Below are 21,683 nucleotides of genomic sequence, written 5' to 3'. Positions count from 1 at the left end.
GCTGGGTAAAAGGTGATGATACTTCACGAATGGAAGAAGTTGACTAAACAAAGGATGCTAATATATACTTGTTCTGAAGGGCTGTGGTAGTCACGTTAAGAGACAAGTAGTCAACTGTAATATTGTCTGAAGCATGGGTCATGAGTTTTGTAATCTGTTAAGTAAATACAAGTAAACAGGTTAGATAACTTGAGCATATGTTGTGAAATAAAAATACTAAGTTTCAATCCTAAAAAAATATGGCTGGGTAAGAGTTCCAAGTCATGTCCAGCTCTGTCCAATGTGATCTAACTGTCCACAGCACCAGCAATGGACTGTACCATTCCAGAACAGAGCCAATTAGCTTCCTACTCCGCAATCAATCCCTGCACTCTTCCAATGTACAGCTAGAGGGCACAGATGATTGATCTGTTATGGAAGGCACATATCATGCTGGACAAAGTCTCTGCTTGTGCTTTATGCCTTCTGGAATTTTGGTCCACTGGCCTCAGCAGGAAGTTTGTTAATTCTGGTCAGTTTAGTCCTTAACCTACCTCTTATGTCAAATTATTGTAGCAGATAACAAACTGTAATTGGGGCACTCCTCTTTTTGTAGATGCTTGCGAAGAAAAAGAATTTTAGGATGTATATTGTATACATTTCTCTGACATTAAATATACCTATTGAATAAATGTTTACTCCAAAGCACAAATACTTTGGTAGTGAGTCTGTAAGGGGCAGATTTCCATTACCTGAGATGATGTAACATGAGGGTACCTAGAAACTGGACCCATTAGTTAATGCATAAAATTAATTCAGTTTAGCTTTAGTTCTGTTTAATATATAAAGTTAATCCACCTTAGTTCAGTTAATTTCCAGCTAAATTTCCATGGATCAGGGAATTGTACAGAGTGTTTCTAGGCATGATTCCACCCAGATGCGATTGTTAATTTTAAGGGCATGGATGTGTGCATTTAATGATCTCATTAACGATTTAATTGTGCTTCATATGACACAGAGGTAAACACCACACCAAGCTGTCAATCATACTCAAATGCAAGTGTTTTTGCAGGACATTGATACTTTGCTCTCCTATTCTTTTTGTCTCCTTGCGGCAGATCCTTTCTGTACATTTGTTTGCAGTCGTACTTCACGGCAGGAATCACAGCTCTGATTTCTGCTTGTATTATGATCTTGCCTCACAATGGCTTGCAGCTCCTTCGAGCACAGGATGGATGTGTGCTGCACTGATGACGTGTGGTTGGAGCAGTGGTAGTGTGTGTGTGGTCAAAGTGAAGACACTTCGACCCATTCCCCAACATTTTACCTCTTTTATACAATTCTATGGCTGCACTGAAATCAATAGGTCAAGCTCTGGCACATTTCCCATAATGCCCACTCACATTGTCTCAGCAGCTGGAATCTCCCAGGAATCAGAATCAGGTTTATAATCACCGGCATGTGTCGTGAAATCTGGTAACTTAGCAGCAGCTGTTCAATGTAATACATAATATAGAAGCAAATAAATAATAATCAATCAATTACAGTATATGTATATTGAATATATTAAAAACCATGCAAAAACAAATAATATGTATTAAAAAGAGCGAAGTAGTGTTCAAGGGCTCCAATGTCCATTTAGGAATCAGATGGCAGAGGGGAAGAAGCTGTTCCTGAATCGCTGAGTGTGTGCCTTCAGGCTTCTGTATCTCCTACCTGATGGTAACAGTGAGAAAAGGGCATGTCCTGGGTACTGGAGGTCCTTAATAATGGACGCAGCCTTTCTGAGACACCGCTCCCTGAAGATGTCCTGGGTACTTTGTAGTCTAGTACCCAAGATGGAGCCAACTAAATTTACGACCCTCTGCAGCTTCTTTTGGTCCTGTGCAGTAGCCCTGCTCCCACCTCAGACAGTGATGCAGCCTGGCAGTGCACTATACATCTATTGAAGTTTTTGAGTATATTTGTTAACATACCACATCTCTTCAAACTCCTAATGAAGTATTGTCGATGTCTTGCCTTCTTTATAACTACATTGATATGTTGGGACCAGGTTAAATCCTCAGCGACCTTGACAGCCAGGAGCTTGAAAATGCTCACTCTCTCCACTTCTGATCCCTCTATGAGGATTGTTGTGTGTTCTTTCATCTTACCCTTCCTCGAGACAACAGTCAGCTCTTTCTTCTTACTGACGTTGAGTGCCAGGTTGTTGCTGCAACACCTCTCCGCTAGTTGGTATATCTCACTCCTGTACACCCTCTTGTCACCATCTGAGATTCTACCAATAATGGTTGTATCGTCAACAAATTTATAGCTGGTATTTGAGCTATGCCTAGCCACACAGTCATGGGTATAGAGGGAGTAGAGCAGTGGGCTAAGCACACACTCCTGAGGTGCGCCAGTGTTGATCTTCAGCGAGGAGGATGTGTTATCACCAATCCACACAGACTGTCGTCTTCTGGTTAGAAAGTTGAGGATCCATTTGCAGAGGGAGGTACAGAGGCCCAGGTTCTGTAACTTCTCAATCAGGATTGTGGGAATGATGGTGTTAAATGCTGAGCTATAGTCGATGAACAGTATCCTGACAGAGGTGTTTGTATTATCCAGGTGGGTTAAGGCCGTGTGGAGTGCCATTGAGATTGTGTCTGCCGTTGACCTATTGTGGTAATAGGCAAATTGGAATGGGTCCAGGTCTTTGCTGAGACAGGAGTTCAGTCTAGTCATGACCATCCTCTCAAAGCATTTCATCACTGTCAATGTGAGTGACACAGGGCGATAGTCATTTAGACAGCTCACATTATTCACCCAGCTCTCAAATTCACTTGGTCCATCTCTGACACTTCTCTCCCCTTTCTCGATCTCTCGGTCTCCATCTCTGGAGACAGACTGTCCACTGACACCTTCTATAAACCCACAGACTCTCATAACTACCTCGACTATTCCTCTTCCCACCCTGCCAAATGTAAAAATGCTATTCCCTATTCCCAGTTCCTCCGTCTCCGCTGCATCTGCTCCCAGGATGAGGCTTTCCATTCCAGGACATCTCAACTGCCCTCTTTCTTTAAGAATCGTGGTTTCCCTTCTGCCGTCATCAATGGTGCCCTCACCCGCATCTCCTCCATTTCCCGCACTTCGACTCTCACCCCATCCTCCCGTCACCACAACAGGGATCGTGTTCCCCTTGTCCTCACCTACCACCCCACCAGCCTCCGGATCCAGCATATTATCCTCCACAACTTCCGCCACCTTCAACAGGACCCAACCATTAAGCATATCTTTCCCTCTCTACCCCTCTCCACTTTTCGCAGGGATCGTTCCCTCCACGACTGCCTGGTCCACACGTCCCTCCCCACAGATCTCCCACCTGGTACTTATCCCTGCAAGCATAAGTGCTACACCTGTCCCCACACCTCCCCTCTTACCACCATTCAGGGCCCCAAACAGTCCTTCCAGGTGAGGCAAGACTTCACTTGTGAGCCTGTTGGGGTCATCTATTGCACCAGGTGCGGCCTCCTCTACATCGGCGAGACCCGCGCAGATTGGGGGACCACTTCATCGAGCACCTCCGCTCCGTCCGCCACAACAGACAGGATCTCCCGGTTGCCACCCACTTCAACTCTACTTCACATTCCCATTCGGAATTGTCCATACATGGCCTCCTCTACTGCCATGATGAGGCCAAACTCAGGTTGGAGGAACAACACCTCATATACCGTCTGGGTAGTCTCCAGCCCCTTGGTATGAACATTGAATTCTCCAACTTCTGGTAATTCCCTCCCTCTCCCTTCCACCATCCCACTTTCACTCTGCCTTTTCTCCCAGCTGCCTATCACCTCTCTCATAATTCTGCTGCCTTCTACTACCCATAGTGCTTTCCCCTTACATTCCTTCTTCACCTATCCTGCCCATCCCCTCCTTGCTTCCCCTCCCCTACCCCTTGATCTTTCCTCTGATTGATTTTTCACCCTGCACCTACCAGCTTTCTCCTTCCCCCCTAGCCCACCTTCTTTATGGGGCCCCTGCCCCCTCCCTCTTCAGTCCTGATGAAGGGTCACGGTCCGAAACGTTGATTGCCCATTTCCACAGATGCTGCCCAACTTGCTGAGTTCCTCCAGCATGTTGTATGTGTTGCTTTGACCACAGCATCTGCAGTGTATTTTGTGTTCATATTCTTCTTCTTAGGCACTGGTGTAGTTGTTACCTTTTTGAAGCAAGTAGGAACTTCCACCTGTAGTAGTGAAAAGTTGAAAGAGTCCTTGAATACTTCTGCCAGTTGTTTGGCACAGGTTTTCAGAGCCTTACCAGGTACTCCATTGGGAGCTTCTGCCTTTACAGACAGTCTAACATCGGCCTCTGAGACAGAGATCACAGGGTCATCAGATGCAGCAGGGATCTTCACAGCTGTAGTTGTGTTCTCCCTTTCAAAGCGTGCACAGAAGGCATTGAGTTCATCTGGTAGTGAAGCATCACTGCCACTCATACTACTGGATTTCATTTTGTAGGAAGAAATACCTTGCAAACCGTGCCAGAGTTGTCGTACATCTGATGTTGCCTCCAACCTTGTTCAAAATTGTCTCTTCACCCTTGAAATAGCCCTCCGCAAATCATACCTGTTTTTCTGGTGCAGATCTGAGTTGCCAGACTTGAATGCCACAGATCTAGCCTCTAGCAGACAACATACCTTCTGGTTCATCCGTGGCTTTTGGTTTGGGAATGTACAGTAAGTCTTTGTAGAATCAAAAAGGATGCCAAAATGGTGCTGGGTTGGTGGGGGCCCTACTGGCCCTTTGAACTAAATGTAACGCTGTACCCTTTAATCACTAAAGTTTATGACCACTATGACCACTTCGATCATGTTATACTTTGCTCTAACTGCATTCTTTCTTGGGAAAACTGTCCAACTTGTTTTTATTTTTCTGATTATATAACACTAGATGCCTGTGGTGCTTCTGCAAGCAAGTTTTTCCATTGCACCTGTTCAAACATGTACTTGTGTATATAACATTAAACTTGACTTTGATTTTGTCCTTCTGTTTTTGACCTTCAACTACCACTAAAACTTCTGGACTGAACTTATCTTATTCAAAGCCAAGGTAGCAGTGCAAGCTCATTTATTTTGTTTTAATAAAATTGTCAATCAGATTGATTGATTTATCTATTTAATTATCTATTTATTTATTTGCTTTCTTGCTTTATTTAATTATTTGTTTATTTGATTATCACATGTACATTGGAACATACAGTGAAATGTATTGTTTACGTTAACAACCAACACAGCCTATGGATGTGTTAGAGGCCACCCGCAAGCATCTGTGCACATCCCAGCACCAGTGTAACATGCCCACAGTGCAGGTCCAAACAACACAGATCACAACAAGCAACAAAACCAGCCCCTTTACACACACGCACACACACACACGCACGCACGCGCACGCACACACACACACGCACGCACGCGCACGCACACACGCACGCACACACGCACGCACACACGCACGCACACACGCACACACACACGCACACACACACACCCCACCAATCCAGGACAGGCTCCAGGCCTCCAGTGGACTTCAGACTCGTAGACCCAGGAATTCAGCCATCAGAGTTCGACTTCTACATTTCCAATCGACTTCTAAACTTCCAGGACTAACTGATGATGAGACTCACTGACGAAGGGGTCCAGACTGGCTGACTTGCACACCGAGAGGATCACCAGCCTTCGCGCCTCCTGCTTGCACAGCCGTTTGAACATGGGACCCACTGACCTGGGGAGACATGCTGACCTAGTGGGCCACGAGCCCTTGTTCTCGTCCACTGCACTTCCCAGTGTCCATGTCACTGGCCTTCGAGCGCAAAGCTAAGGCCTAGACTCTGGTTTTCCTTCCTCCCATGACCACACCACTGGTCTTCATACGCGGGGCAGAGGACAAGACTCTGGCCTGACCATCTAATTCCTCAACATCCTAGTCTGTTAACCCTAACATGACCCCTAACCCCCTCTCTGACCCCAGACCAATCCCTGTGATTGTGAAAAGCAACTAAATCCGAGCCACGACTTCGTTGGAGATTGCCATCTTGACCGGAAGTCTAATATCAACCCAGTGACAACAAAAGATTTATAGGTTTTTAAAAAAGTTTTTAAGAGCAAAAGATAAATTAAGAACACATTTGATTCTTACGGTTTTAAACCTTTCTTGACATGATAGACTGTAAATGCTGGAATTTGAAGCAAAAAAAATGAAGTGCTGGAGGAATTCAGCAGGTTAGGTAGTGTATGTAGAGGGAAATTTATGATCTCGACCTGAAATGCTGACTGTCCATTTCCCTCCACAGATACTACCTAACCCACTAAGTCTCTTCAGCAAGCAAGAGAAACAAGTGAGATCTCCCAGTGGCCAGCTATTTTAATTCCACTTCCCATTCCCATTCCAATATGTCCATCATGGCCTCCTTCACTGTTGTGATGAGGCCACGCTTAGGTTGGAGGAACACTTTATATTTTATTTGGATAGCCTCCAACCTGAATGCATGAACACTGATTTCTCAAACTTCCGGTAATGCCCTCCAACTCTTCCCCCCCCTTCTCATCCCCTTTTCCCCTCTCACCTTATCTCCTTGCCCACCTATTCCCTCCCTCTGGTGTCCCCCCCCCTTTTTCTTTCTTCCATGGTCTTCTGCCTCTTTCACCAATCAACTTCCCAGCTCTTTACTTCACCCCTCCTACTCCAGGCTTCACCTACCACCCTGTGTTTCTCTCCCCCCGCCCCCCAACCCCACCTTTTAAATCAGCTCCTCAGCTTTCCATTTCTCCAGTTGTGCCGAAGGGTTTTGGCCCGAAACATCGACTTGTTTCATCATCTTCAAAAGTTTAACCACCTACGTAAGAAATGGGAGTAGGTGCAGGCCATCTTACCAGTAGATGCTGCCTGGCCTGTAGAGTTCCTCCATCATGTTGTGTGTGTTGGGTTAGCAGCTTGATTTTGTTCTTCATCATGCCTCTCACTCATGAGTCATGGATAGCCCACTGAATATGGACTGTGTTATGCAGGCCACGACTGGGTCTGAACCTTCACAAACCAGGACTGTGCTGATGAAAAGGTCGTTAGATTTAAGGGTTATGGGGAGAAAGGCAGGTGGCTGGAGATGAGTCCATGGTCAGATCTTACTGAATGGTGAGCAGGCTCGACGGGTAAGATGGCCTACCCCTGCTCCGATTTCTTATGTTCTCAAGTAGATGGTTAAACCTTTGAAGATGAAAAAACAAAGTCAAGAGATCAGTGGTAAGCCCCAGGATAGAATATTGTTTTCCTGGACAGAACATTTTAGCTAAATGGGCCTGAGGAGGAAGGAAATCCAGTGAACCTTAGTGATAGGATGTTGTGGAAACAGAACTGGGTCTAACTTGGCAATGATCCCTCAGTTCCAGGATGACCTCCATCATATGCTGAATTATTGGTTACAAGAAGGCTCACGCATCCAGTCCTAAATTCACAAACATCCTGGCAGAGGAATATATATTTCTTAATGGTCAACTGTGTGGTGGTCAGCAGTTATTTTCTTTTCCTTCACTCTATTTGTTTTAGATGATCCCAGAGCATGTCTCAAGGCAGGCCACTACCTCAGAGTACTTGGTGTCACTGAGACCAATCAATCATTTACTCCTTTCAATTTTTGATGTCCTCAACTTTTTTTCTTAAGATAGACATTCAAAGTAAAAGTATCTTTTTGCTGGAGGGCATGGAGGATAGTGATATCAGTGTTAATATGATATCAGTGTTAACTTGTTAATATGATTAGGTACTTTGAGTTAAATAAACCTCTTAAAGAACAGTGAGGTGGCTAAGTGCCCAGACCTGATGGGGTTTACCCCAGGTTTTTGAGAAGGCAAGAGAAAATGATCTTTCAAAAATCACTGGACTCTGGCATGGTGCCAGAGGACCAGAAAACTGCAAATGTCACTGCACTCTTTAAGAAAGGAGGAAGGCAGCAGAAGGGAAATTATAGACCAGTTAGCCTGACCTCAGTGTTTGGGAAGATGTTAGAGTCAATTGTTAAGGACGACGTGATGGAGTACCTGGTGACACAGGACAAGATAGGACAAAGTCAGCATGGTTTCCTTCAGGGAAAATTCTGTCTGACGAGCCTGTTGGAATTCCTTGAGATTACAAGTAGGATAGATAAAGGGGATGCAGTGGATGTTGTGTATTTGGACTTTCAGAAGGCCTTTGACAAGGTGACACACATAAGGCTGCTTACCAAGTTAAGAGCCCGTGGTATTACAGGAAAGTTACTAACATGATTAGAACATTGGCTGATTGGTAGGAGGCAGTGAGTGGGAATAAAAGAATCCTTTTCTGGTTGGCTGCCAGTGACTAGTGGTGTTCCACAGGGGTCAGTGTTGGGACCACTTCTTTTTATGCTGTATATAAATGAATTAGATGATTAAATAGATGGCTTTGTTGCTGTTTGCAGGTGATACAAAGATTGGTGGAGGGACAGGTAGTGTTGAGGAAACAGGTAGGATGCAGAAGGACCTAGACAGATTAGGAAAATGGGCGAGAAAGTGGCAAATGAAATATAACGATGGAAGATGCATTGTCATGCACTTTGGTAGTAGAAATAAATGTGCCAACTATTCTCTAAATGGGGAGAAAATCCAAAAATCTGAGATGTAGTGGGACTTGGGAGTCCTTGTGCAGAACACCCTAAAGATTAAAGTTCAGTCTATGGTGAGGAAGTCAAATGCAATCTTAGCATTCATTTCAAGAGGTCTAGGATACAAGAGCAGGGATGTGATGCTGAGGCTTTATAAGGCACTGGTGAGGTCTCATCTTGAATATTGTATACAATTTTGGGCACCTCATCTTAGAAGAAGTGTGCTGGCATTGGAGAGGGTCCACTGGAGATTCACAAGGATGATTCCAGGAATGAAAGGGTTATCATATGAGGAACGTTTGATGGCTCAGGGTCTGTACACACTGGAATTCAGAAGAATGGTGGGGGAAATCTCATTGAAACCTTTCAAATGATGAAAGGCCTAGACAAAGTAGATGTGGAAAGGATGTTTCCCATGGTGGGGGAGTCTAGGACAAGAGGGCACAGCCTCAGGATAGAGGGGCTTCCATTCAATAAAAGAGATGTGGAAACATTTCTTTAGCCAAAGGGTAGTGAATTTGTGGAATTTGTTGACGTCGGAATGGGAATTGTAATTAAAATGTTTGGCCACTGGGATGTCCCGTTTGTGGTGGATGGTGCAGAGTTATACGGCAGCTTCATAAAACTCTGTTTAGGCCCCATCTGGTGAACAGCATTCAGTTCTGATCACCTCATTATAGAAAGCATGTGGAGGCTAGGTAGAGGGCGCAAAAGAGGTTCACTGGGTTACTGCTGGATAAGAGGCATCAGGAGAGGTTGGAGAAACTAAGGTTGTTTTAACTGAAGTGGTGGAGGCTGACGGAAGACCTGATAGAAATATCAAATTATAATACTGGAGGGCATGAACTTAAGGTGAGAGGAGGAAAATTCAATGAGATGTGTGGGGCTTCTGGAAAAAACAGAGGCTGGGTGGCTGGAATGCACTTCCAGTGGTGATGATGGAGACAGATGCGATAGAGATGTTGAAGAGGCTTTTAGATAGAATATGCAGAGAATGGAGGGATATGGACAGTTCAAAGGGTTTAGGTTCATTGGTGTAATTAGTTTTGCACAAGATCATGCCTGAAGGGCCTGTTCCTGTGTTGTACCGTTTCATATTAGATGAATGCAAGATGAAGACAGAAATTGTTTGCGTAGACAAAATTCTGGCAACAACATGCAATCGCTGATGCATGGATTTGACATGGGAGAATTATTATTTTTACCTTAATATTTGTGACATTAGGTTCAGTGTCTGATAAAGTTAAGGATTTGTCATTATTGTTGGTTACATTGTGGCATTTCTCAAGTTCTCTGAAATCCTCTCATATTGCTTCCACATCACTTTTTTTAACTTCAATTTTAGAGAACCAAGCTGTGTGCCATTCAGACCTCCAAACCTGCTGATAGCATGTTTTTCATGATAGCATGTCTTATTTCCTCAGGGAACAGTGGGTTGGCAGGTATATCCATGAACAATTCTCCTTCAACATTGAAAAGCATCATGACATGACACAGCTGACCTGCTCCTTCCATTATGCTTCCTTGGAGCATAGCGTTGGCTTTTGTGTGTGCTGCATTCTAGCTTTGGCTCAGGAGTTTTGGCCACAATTGACTAGAAAAAGAAATCCTCCTAACTTCATGTTTATAACCATGAAGTTCAATCTTTTCATTTTTGTTCTTGCAATCAATTATTTTTGATAACCCCGATCTTTCTTTGGACCTCCATCTGGAACTGCTGACAGGATTCTACTGCTAGAAGAGAATTTTAGTCCTGCAGTATGTTTTTCTTATTCAGTGGGTTTGGACATCTGTTGTTGAACTAATCTTAGTGATGACAGGTGATATAGTTCAAGTTTATTGTTATTCAACCATACACATGTATACCGCCAAATGAGATAATGTTCTTACGGACCGAGGTGCGCAACTTGTCGGAGGATGGATGTTACTATAGTTCCGTGATTTATGGATTGGACTGGCCTCTTTTTGGTTCTATATCAATTATATTCCGTGTTTTCTCCAGTTCTTTCTAAGTAACTAATTTTGGCATGATCTGTGTTTTTTGTGCGGGGGGTGGTGTGGTTGTTGAATTTGCTGCTGCACGTGCAATTTGGGTTTGGAATTGATGTTCTCGCAGTTCAATTTGTTTTTCTGCATTGTGTGGTTTGATGTTTTCTTTGAGCTTCACGGCTGACTGGAGAAGACGACTCTCAGAGCTGGAAACTGCATTTGCACTTTGATAATAAATGACCCTTTGAACAACACAGTATACATAACTTAAACACGTAACACCAAGTAATATTACCACAAATAAATTTTAAAAAATAAGATGCAGATATGGTACAAGTTTAAAAAGCAAATGGGATAGCACTACTGGATCTTCATATGTGATGAGGTGTGCGTGGTGACAGGCAGTCCAGCAGTCTTATGGCTTGGGGGAAGAAACTGTTTCCTATCCAAACAGTACTTGTCCTAATGCTACGGTACCTGCTGCCTGATGGTAGGAGGTCAAAAAGATTCTTGGACATATGAGAGGGATCATGGACAATGCTAATGGCCCTGCATAGCTAGTGCCAAGAGAAAGAAACAGTCAGATGTTTTTCTTATCATGAACAGCTGTAGGCTTGGTGGACAGACTCCCGTAGAGACGCTGCTGAAGATCCCAAAGAGTCACTATATCTTGAAGTGACTTGGTATTGAAATTCCTTCCCGTTCATTTCAGCCGCTCATGATGCTTAAAGCAATCTGGATACTGTATTCATGGCAGCTTTGACAAGGTCATGATTTGCCCATCAATGAGTGTTTACATGCACAACCCCCAGTGAAGCAAATGTGCTTCCATTCTCAAAGTCTGTTGAAAATCTCATCAAAGAGATACCAGTGATTGGAATGAATATACCTCAAAGTAATCTTACACTTTCCACTCTGTCTAAAAACAGTTTCTGAAGACAAAGCTACATTTCATGCATTTACTCTGAAGTGGTTTGTCATGGGAGTTGTTTTCAGTGTACATTGATAGGAGTCATAAACTGTGACCTGACCACAGAAAGCAACTGAAGATTGTCAGCTATGAAAGATATCCTTTGGCCTGACCAAAGCTTGTTAGTCTTCTAACACAAGGGGCTTATCATAATCAAGTGTAGCAGACTGACAGGACTAATTATTAAGAGACACAATGTGCATCCACCCTTAAGCTCCTTCAGATGGCCAATAAAAAGGCTGTTGGTGGAGAGGGTCAATTGGCAAGAAAAATACAGTGACCACTTGTGCTAATGTCATGACATGGGAGCAAACGACAAGGAGAGAAAGTGTTGGCATTTCAAGTCTAATGAATGTTTACTGAGCTATAATTTAACCTTATTCACAGCCGCTGCCTGACCTCATGAGTAACTCCAGCATTTTCAGTTATTTCAAGTATTTCCAGGATCTGCAGAATGTTTCTCCATGATTCATTATTATGATTATAGCAAAAATGTCGTACAGCCTGTCAAATGTAGTCTGTTCTTATCCAAAATACTCAGACTTACTTTGCTGCCAGCTGATAGTTGAACCATAACTGATCTCCTTATGCAAACAATGAACCACAAGAGTTACAACACACAGCAAAGAACAAAGAAATCAGCTTAATTCAGATTGTTTTACTTATCTTTAGATTAGTGATAGAGAGTGATAACGTAATGTATTGTAATAATCCCACATGCAGCCAGTGAAATTGGTTTTGAAAGACAGAATTTAACATTTTTATTTTTATGTCACTGAACCATAAGTAACCATGTGGAGAATATTTAGGAAATTAATTGTAATGTCTAGTCAATGGCAACAATTCTAATGATTATTTAATTTTTGATATTAGCTTGTAATATTTGATATTACAACGGAGGGAATGATTTAAACTGTGGGAAAACTATTCTCTTCTACATTGTCTGAAAATATTGTCAAAGTATCATGCTTTGGGATTGCCCAATCAGTCTCCAGTCACCTTTGTTGTAAGTGCACATGTTGATTTTGGTTGAATCAACACGGTTATGATGTCCACATTCTTTTCTTCCATACATCAGTCCCACTCCCGCACCACCATTGACTTAATTCCCACTTCCCTTCAGCTCCTCTGCATTAAAACCCACCTGGCCCCTTGCCCCCTTTCCTCTACCAGTCCCACTTCTTGCTCAATCCCCCTATCCTCTTCCTACCTTCCCCCTTTCTACCAACCCTTCTTGTCATCTGGACTCTCCTTTCTACATTCCTCACTCAGCCGCCATCGATCCTCCCTACCACACAATGGTGCTCTTAATCCCCCTTGCCCTCTCCTTCCTCTTTCTCTACCTCCCCATGTCCAAGGCATTTTCCTCCCCTCCCATTCCCTTTCCCAACCTTCTCCTTATCCGATATTCCTTTCCCAGCACCCTTCCCTTGCAGCATCTATGGAAAAGAGTACAGTTGCTGTTTTGGGCCATCCCCTTTCTGACTTGCATCCTCACTCCTCTCTTTCCGCTACGTTGCCTCCACAATCCCATGGTCCCCATCTCTTGTCTCATCACTTCACCTGCACCCATTCTGTCCGCAAAACTTCCACCCAGCCCCAATCATCTTCTCCTATGTCTTCCAATGTGCTCCTATCACTTTCTTCCCTTCACCTACATTGTTTTCTCAGTGCCCCAAATCTCTTCCCCTGCACCCCCACCAATGCACCAAACTGCAGCCTCACCAATAGCAATCTGCTTTTGTCCTCCACCAAAGAATGCCCATTTTGCCCCCTACTCATCCCTTTGCATCCCCAATATTCACCCCCTGCATTTCTCCACTCAACCCACCACCAATTCTCCCTCCAGCCCCACCAGCAATACTCAAACCCTGCTCCTAGCAATACTCCCACCCCACCCCATCACCAATACTCACCCGATACAAATGCTCACCCCCTTGCCTCCAACACCAATTCCCCCCAGCCCAGTCACCGATTCTTCCCCCACTGCCCCATCACCAAAGCTCCCCCCTGTCCCCATCAATTTCTCCCCCTTGCCCCCCACCCCCATTGATTCTCGGTGGAGAAATAAAGAAAGGAGTGGGGTGAAATTTGTTTATTGGAGGGAGAAATCTATATTCATGCCATCAGGTTGGAGGGTACCCAGACAAAATATAATGTGCTGCTTCTCAACCCTCAGGGTGGCCTCACCTTGGCACGAGCCTTGACCCTACTACCAATTTCCCATCCATGTCCAGATTTGAAACATAAATTAATTTGTGGGTTTAAAAGTCCCTATGTAACAGGAGTGGAAACTTTTGATTTATGCTTTAATTAATGCACCACGTGTTTTGAGAGGTCCGCCGCCACGCTTCGGGGAGACATGACAGTTGGACTGGAAAATTACCGTCTTGTAATTGCTGAATCATGCGGAAGGAGGCGCCATGTCCCGTTGCTGACGTCACGCCCTATTAGCCCATCCCTCCCCTGCCGCCGGCGACCGTTTAAAACGTTTCTTTTAAAAAAAATGTTGGCGCGGTTTTTCCCCACTACCCAGCGTGCTCGGCGCGCTTCCCCACAGTTGTGGAGCTGCCGAGCATGCGCAGTGGCGCCGGTATCCGCCATTTTCTATTCCCTGCTCTAATGGGAACGTTTTAACCGATCGGTGCCGCGCTTTCGGGGCGTTTCGGGCTGCCGGGAACCTCACGCAGGCACCGAGAGACACCGAAAGGGACTTTTTCTGCAAGAAAAGGCGGTGAAAATGTAAGTGAAGGCGGTTATAGGGGCCGAATGCAGGTCCTTTGTGCCGCCTCTAGGTGTCACGGTGGGGCTTGTCGGCGCTGGGTGTGTTTGTCTCCCTCTATCGTTATATTCGGACAGAAAAATGCTCGGGAAAAAAAACCTGTAATCGTGCAGCTAAAGGAACCCCAAACGGCGAGTACAGCCGCCGAGAAAGCATTCACCTGTGCGCCCCAGGGCCCGTCGGGGCGACACGGGCGTCGGGGCTGTGCGGGCGGCAAGGCCTCTCTTCTTTGTTGGTGGCTGCGCTTCGCCTCTGCTCCCCGGCTACAAACGCTCCAGTAGCGCGTTTCCCCAGTGCGACCGCCTGCCTCTCCCTCCCCTCCTCTTGCGTGTGTGTCGATTTCAAGGGCCCGCTCGCTCGGTGGCAGTAAACTGAAAAGAGCTCCCTCTACAACCGGGCTGATCGCAGGCGGCTGGGCAGTGGCGGGTTATTTCTAACGGAGGTGGCGGGGAGACCTGGCCTGGCGGAATCGAAACAGATGCTGTTTTCGCCCTCCGTCTCGTCGCCATTTTATGCAAACCGGACACATTTTAATGAAGCTTTATCAATCTTTTAATCTAACGTACAATAGCAGTGAATTCGACCACACTGTTGTATTTGTGTTGTTTCAGGCCCGAACGAATAGATAATGCAACTATCTTCCTTAAAACTTTTATTTCAACTAAAGAGAAAGAAAGGATGGCTCCCTTAATCGCAAATGCAGCATGAAAAGGAAGTAGTATGTAGACTGTGGCCTGTACTCTTCCTCCGGCGTTAAGCCTAACCTGAGCAGACCTACGATAATCTAAACTCCCAGATCTTGAACTTGCAAAAATTAAAGTCATAAATATATGCATCTTCATCCAATTTACTGTGAGCTGATATGCAGATTATCATCGATATTTCAAACTGATTGAGACGACCATGGTAACATTAATGAAAACTTAAATGTTCGTTGTATCAGTTATTATCTATGTGGCAGATCCAGTTAAAATGAATTCAATAATCCTCAAAGTTCAGCAATTTGTTTGCATTTCTCTCAGATTGCTGCTTACATTGAATTTGAAAGTAAAAGGCAGCCTGTGTTTGATGTTACTGTTGTGCTGTCAACAGATAATCCATAACTGGAAGGTTGTCTTTGATGTCTCAAGTGGGTGTCCTGCCCATTTTGGGAAAATTTACGGTAGTCAGTACAGAAAGGCATTTTTGAAAGAAGGGCAAATAACTGACACTTTAAAAGAAAGCTTGGTCCTAATTTTGGGCTTGCAAATCATGCATCTTAGTAGTAAAAAAAACCTACAGGTTATCAACCAACTGGAAATCAGTAAATTTATTTCTGCAGAAAAAACTCTAGATCCTTCTTTTATTTCTGCTTTATTAAGTAATAAAAGAAAACATGAGTTATATTTCACTTCAATTTGACAATAGATGTCGGCAAATTTAGTGTACACAACATAAAGTAGGTTTGAAAGAATCCTACATTTTAAATTTCTATTTTCACATTTTTGAAGAGTTTATGTCTCCAGTTTTTTTTTTACTTGCACTGAAAATGAAATGGGGAAGTGTGAACATGCACGATTAACTCTCCCAAAGGAACTGGTTTTGTAGCAATTATGTTGAGGTGTCTTTGAAAAAGTTAACCATTTCAAGCTAGCAACATTATTGCCTTTGCAAAATTAAACTGGAGTGGTAAGCAAGAGCTGCAAATGAGTTTTGTACAGGCTGACCCCAAGTAGTGAGCAGGTTCTGTTTATACAGATGTCCATTTGATAACTGATTTAATTGGTTTGGCACAACATTGTTCTTGTGCTGTATGTTGATTTTATCCATAAGTTGAAAAGTACACAAAATATCTTGGTATTGTGACCATACCTCTACATTATTGTAATGAATGGCATCTGAACATAGAATCGTACAGCACATTACAGGCCCTTTGCCCCACAATGTTGTGCTGACCCTCAAACCCTGCCTCCCATATAACCCCCCCCCACCTTAAATTCCTCCATATACCTGTCTAGTAGTCTCTTAAACTTCACTAGTGTATCTGCCTCCACCACTGACTCAGGTAGTGCATTCCACACACCAACCATTCTCTGAGTGAAAAACCTTCCTCCAATATCCCCCTTGAACTTCCCTCCCCTTACCTTAAAGCCATGTCCTCTTGTACTGAGCAGTGGTGCCCTGGGGAAGGATGTGGGTTATCCCTTAATCTCTGATCATAATCCATACTCTCTAAACCAGGCAGCATCCTGGTAAATCTCCTCTGTACCCTTTCCAATGCTTCCACATCCTTCCTATACTGAGGCGACCAGAACGGGACACAGTACTCCAAGTGTGGCCTAACTAGAGTTTTATAGAGCTGCATCATTACATCGCGTCTCTTAAACTCTATCCCTCGACTTATGAAAGCTAACACCCCATAAGCTTTCTTAACTACCCTATCTACCTGTGAGGCAACTTTCAGGGATCTGTGGACATGTATCCCCAGATCCCTCTGCTCCTCCACACTACCAAGTATCCTGCCATTATCTGAAGATAATGGAGGGCTATTTTTGTAAGTAGAGGGAAGAAACTAGTTCTGTCATTCATGGGCAGGAATGTATGTACAGATTTTTACTTTTTGCATTTTATAGCATTGGACCTCTATATATAAAAGGTGCAAATGAGTTGGGCATTTGTAACCCAGGGATGGTCTGCATTCAGAAGAACGTGCCAATGTCGAGCACTAGTTGATCGAAGCAAGATGCAACATGCGGGTAGTTGGCTGAAATGTGGGTTCAATAAAATGGGGTGAGTGTAAGACTAGTGAAAATGGGTGCAAACTCAAGTGGACTGAGGTGCCTTTTTTATTCATGCTGTGACTCAATAACTCCATGACTAAGATAGCTAACATCACTGAGCAGGTTGCTACTCAGTATTCCTCATGGTAGCAAAAAAAAACCCTCAGTATCTCAAAATTAATACTGTGTCTTACAGGGATATTCACTGTTCTCTAAAAATATAAGTTAGCAGTAAAGTGAGCTCATTGAATGCACGGTTTGTGGTCTTGCACAAATGAGCACATGCTAATGAAAAGGGAATAACATACTTTAGGAGATTTTATTTACTGAACTTCTGTTGATAAATTTTGTTAAGATGTAAGGAGAGACTGACTGAAATACAATTTTAAAGAGTGAGCTAGAATAGAGGTACTAGCGAAGGCATTTTTGTATACCTTTTGAACGTGAAAGGTTAAACATAAAACTATAGGGCTGTTATTTTTGATTCATAAGTTTTAAAAAAATCTATTTTAGGGCTTATGTTGTGAAACTGGAGAAGATGAACTCTGCAAGAAGATAAGAGATTTGCTGGAAGAATTGTGAAAGGCTTTACACAATAAGGGAAAAGAGTTGATCATGAGCAAAGGTTAGGTGATGGGTGAACTATGTCAGCTGCTAAGTTGCCTTTAATTATTAAACTTTTCAAAGCCATTTGTTGGACTTGGGAAGCATATTCAATTGGAACATATTCAAAGGCTAAGGGGAAAATTGGGAACAGGGAAGTGACACTAAGCAGATTTCTTTTAAATTGTTCCTAAAAGTCACAATGGGCTGACAGCTTCTTTCTATGCTATTTGTTGTTGTTGTTCAGTCATTAAGTCGAGTCCGACTCTTTGTGACCTCATAGACTCTTGCACACCAAGCCTTCTTTTTAGAAGCTGCCTCTCTATGATCCCCCAAGGTCATACGTATTGTTTGAGTAATATTATCTATCCATCGTAGCCTCTGACCTCTCCTTTTACTTTCTGTTTTACCTAACATGAAGGTCTTCTCCAAGCAATCCTGTCTTCTCATGATGTGGCCAAAATATTTGAGCTTTTGTCTCATGATCAAGCCTCCTAGTGAGCAGTCTGGCTGTATTTCTTCAACTATTGACTGGTTGGATCTTCTTGCCATCCAACGGGAACTCCAATCCATGATTGTACATGAATTAAACAAAATATAAATTACTGCTGAAATGGTTTTTAAACTAAGGTATTTTGTTTCATCCACCTATATTTGTAGTGTAGTTTGTTGTATACATTTTTATTTCCCCTAGATTGAAGGCAATCACAAAAAAAATTAGCTGTTACATCTTAGCTTTAGATTTTAAATAATTGAGTTTCAAACCTTTTATTCTTATGTCCCTTAATTTATATTTCTTGTTATAAAATTGCCTATATCTCAATTTTCCATTACACAAACCCACTTTTTCCCCGTTGAATTCTGTATTATAAATGGAGATGCATTCATGTGGGGAGTTTTTTCTCTCAACAGAAATGCTCTAGGTGAAGGGAAGGGAATTCTGATTATATTGCAGGTAGATGAGATATGGTTGTTACATTGATTGTCAAAGTATTGTACAATTATCAATAGAAAAGATTGATAGTTTCCAAAGCAGTCTTTTCTATTGATAATTGAATGACAATCACAGGCTGCCATTTCACAGTGGGAGGGAAGTCACTTAAGGGATTTGCTCTGGAAACTATCAAGGCAAATCCCTTAAGCTTTCTTCTACTGTGAACCAACAGCCCTGTGAATGTTCTCTTATATGTTTTATGTTTATTTTTTTCTTCTACATAAAATTCTGTAAGAATTTGTGAATTCCATTATGGCTAATTTCCATTATATAAATTACCCTAATGTGGGTGTGTACTGACTAATTTACGTCCAATAAGTTTACCTGCGTGTTTACTTTCATTAAAGGCAAAGGGGGGGGGGGGGTTCTACTTCTACAAATTAAACTACCAATGGAGGATGCAGTTCATAAATCAGATGCAGTAGACAACACACATTGCACTAAAATGTTAACTTCTGAATAATATTCAGATATTATTAATGTTATACACTGATACAGAAAAGATTTTTTTCCTGCTTTAGATGAATAGCTGTTTTTATACAGCTATGGTTTGGAAGACAGGTAAGAAAGTTCTGGCTGGCAGTAGTTACAAATCTAAAGGATACATAATTATTATAGGAATTGATAAAATTAACTTTAAATTGTGTGGTCAGCAGTCATACAGTGAAATTTAAGAACAAAATTCTGTATTTATAGTTAATCATTTTCTACTTAAATTTCAGTTGCCATGGCGACAGAATCAGATAACGTGCCGGTAGAGGATTCTGAAATGTTTACAAAGGTCAAAGAGCACAAAACGTATCATAGGCGACGAGAGGGTGGACAACCAGAAGATTCTGATGGGCAGCCGAAAGAGCCAGATGGTGCTGAGGTAGCACAAGACATGAATAGCAACATGCAGGTGGTAATGATGCAACCATTGGACCCTACGTTACTACAGATGAAGCAACCGATGGAGGGGACAGCTCATGAGTCAGAGACAGTCGATGATACACAGATCATCACACTGCAAGTGGTGAACATGGAGGAGCAACCAATAAACCTTGGGGAACTGCAACTAGTTCAAGTAGCCCAAAGTAGCATTGATGAACTGCAAGGAAACTATGACAATGAAGCTCCCAAGGATGGGCTTCAGGAAGGAGACCCTGTAATCTGTCACACCCTTCCTTTGCCAGAAGGTTTTCAGGTTGTGAAAGTAGGTGCTAATGGTGAAGTGGAGACGGTAGAAGATGGGGCAATAGAAGTAAGGGAGGACGAGAATGCTTCTGCTGCTTGGCAGAAAGATCCTGATTATCAACCGCCAGTCAAAAAAGTTAAAAAGAAAAAGAATAAACTGCGCTACAAGGTGGATGATTCTAAAGACATTGACTTGTCTGTATATGATTTTGAAGAGGAGCAGCAAGAGGGTTTGCTCTCAGAGGTTAATGTGGAAAAGGCAGTTGGAACCATGAAGCCTCCAAAGCCAATGAAAATTAAAAAGAAAGGTACAGAACAATGTTATTCCAAACTAACACATTGATTACAGGTCACAGGTTAAAAAGTACTGACATTTGTTTAAAATGAGTGAAACTTTAATGACCACTTTTTAGCCATTTCTTCACTTTGGTGAATGATTTCCTTTTCATTCCCTCTTTTCTTTCATTACCTTCCTTCTCACTGTCCTACTTCCTTTTTCGCATTCTATTTCAATGCACTCCTTCGTCTTTCTCTTGGTTACACTTTCATTTACATCCATCTTTGTTTTGAGGAAGTTCCCAGTCCTGCCCTAGCTTAAATTATTTGATCATTATTGCAGAGACCAATCATCACTTGATCATCATTGAACTGGGTCAGTTTTAACTTAGCATCTTCATTTGTAATATGTTCAAAGAATTTGTGTTTTTCCCCTCTTACTTAAATTTGGTTATTAGGATTTTATTCATTTATAGATATAGTTATCATTAATGAAACCTGCCCTGGTCTATCTCTATTGTCTTGATACAGTGAGCCTGAGCCTTGAACCATGGAGAATATACTTCCACAGTATTCTTGTGTAGAAAGTTCCAGAGTTTGGTTCCAGTGACCTTGACACAGTGATGACATACTTCCAAGTCAAGGTAGTGTATGGTTGTAGGTTGTCGTGATCCCAAGTGCTCTGTTCCTGCCTTGGTCACTGAGGAGGCAGAACTGGGTTAGAGTAGCTTTGCCTAATAACTGCAATATATTTTGTTCTGTTTCCATGGGAGGTGATACTAATTTGGCAGGGGTGTTGGGAGTCAGTAATGGTGCTGCAGATAGGAATGTCGGTTTATGGGTAGAGTTAGCGTATAGTGAGACAGTATATATAGGGTTGTGTGTGTGTGTGTGCACAGTATATGAAATAAGGTAGGTGATCTTGTAGTGCAGTTAGAGATTGGCAGGTATGACTTTGTGGGTATCACAGAGTCTTAGCTGAAAGATGTTTGTAGTTGAGAAATTAATATTCAAGGATACCTCCAATATGGCTTTTTGAAGTAGTTTATGGTTGAGACCACTAGGGAAATAGCAATTCTGGATTGGGTGTGGTGTAATGAACAGGTGATCATTAGGGATGAACCAGGTATGAGATAGACTTGACCTGTAATGTGAGAGGGAGAAGCTAAAGTCAGAGGAATCAGTATTATAGTGGAATAAAGAGAATTTCAGAGGCATGAAAGGGGAACTGGCCAAAGTTGATTGGAAGGGGACACAAGCAGGGGTGATGGCAGAGCAGCAATGGCTGGAGTTTCTGGGCACGGGATAGATACATCCCAAAGAAGAGGAAATATTCTAAAGGCAGGATGACGCAATCATGGCTGACAAGGGAAGTCAAAGCCAACATAAAAGCAAAAGATAGGGTATATAATAAAGCAAAGATCAGTAGGAATTAAAAGATTGGGAAATTTTTAACAACCAAAACAAAGCAACTTGAAAATAAAAGTAAAGGTGGGGGGA

The 21,683-nt window shown here is 42.8% G+C and overlaps 1 protein-coding gene across 4 annotated transcripts in view; it reads left to right on the top strand.

Annotated features, from left to right (window-relative positions):
* The first annotated feature begins 13,740 nt into the window (after positions 1-13,740).
* Positions 13,741-21,683, top strand: part of ctcf (CCCTC-binding factor (zinc finger protein)) — a 32,757-nt gene continuing 24,814 nt past the window's right edge. The window contains exons 1-2 of one of the 4 annotated variants that reach the window (XM_059992768.1): positions 13,741-14,335; positions 19,454-20,215. In XM_059992768.1, the coding sequence (XP_059848751.1) occupies positions 19,459-20,215 (757 nt within the window). In that variant the 5' untranslated portion in view covers positions 13,741-14,335; positions 19,454-19,458. The other 3 variants (XM_059992770.1, XM_059992771.1, XM_059992769.1) reach the window with 3 other exon arrangements.

This window comes from Hypanus sabinus, chromosome 17 (assembly GCF_030144855.1).
Source record: "Hypanus sabinus isolate sHypSab1 chromosome 17, sHypSab1.hap1, whole genome shotgun sequence".
In the NCBI taxonomy this organism is placed as follows: domain Eukaryota; kingdom Metazoa; phylum Chordata; class Chondrichthyes; order Myliobatiformes; family Dasyatidae; genus Hypanus; species Hypanus sabinus.
Note: the sequence above shows the minus strand (reverse complement) of the source record. Positions and strands in the feature narration are given on the sequence as shown.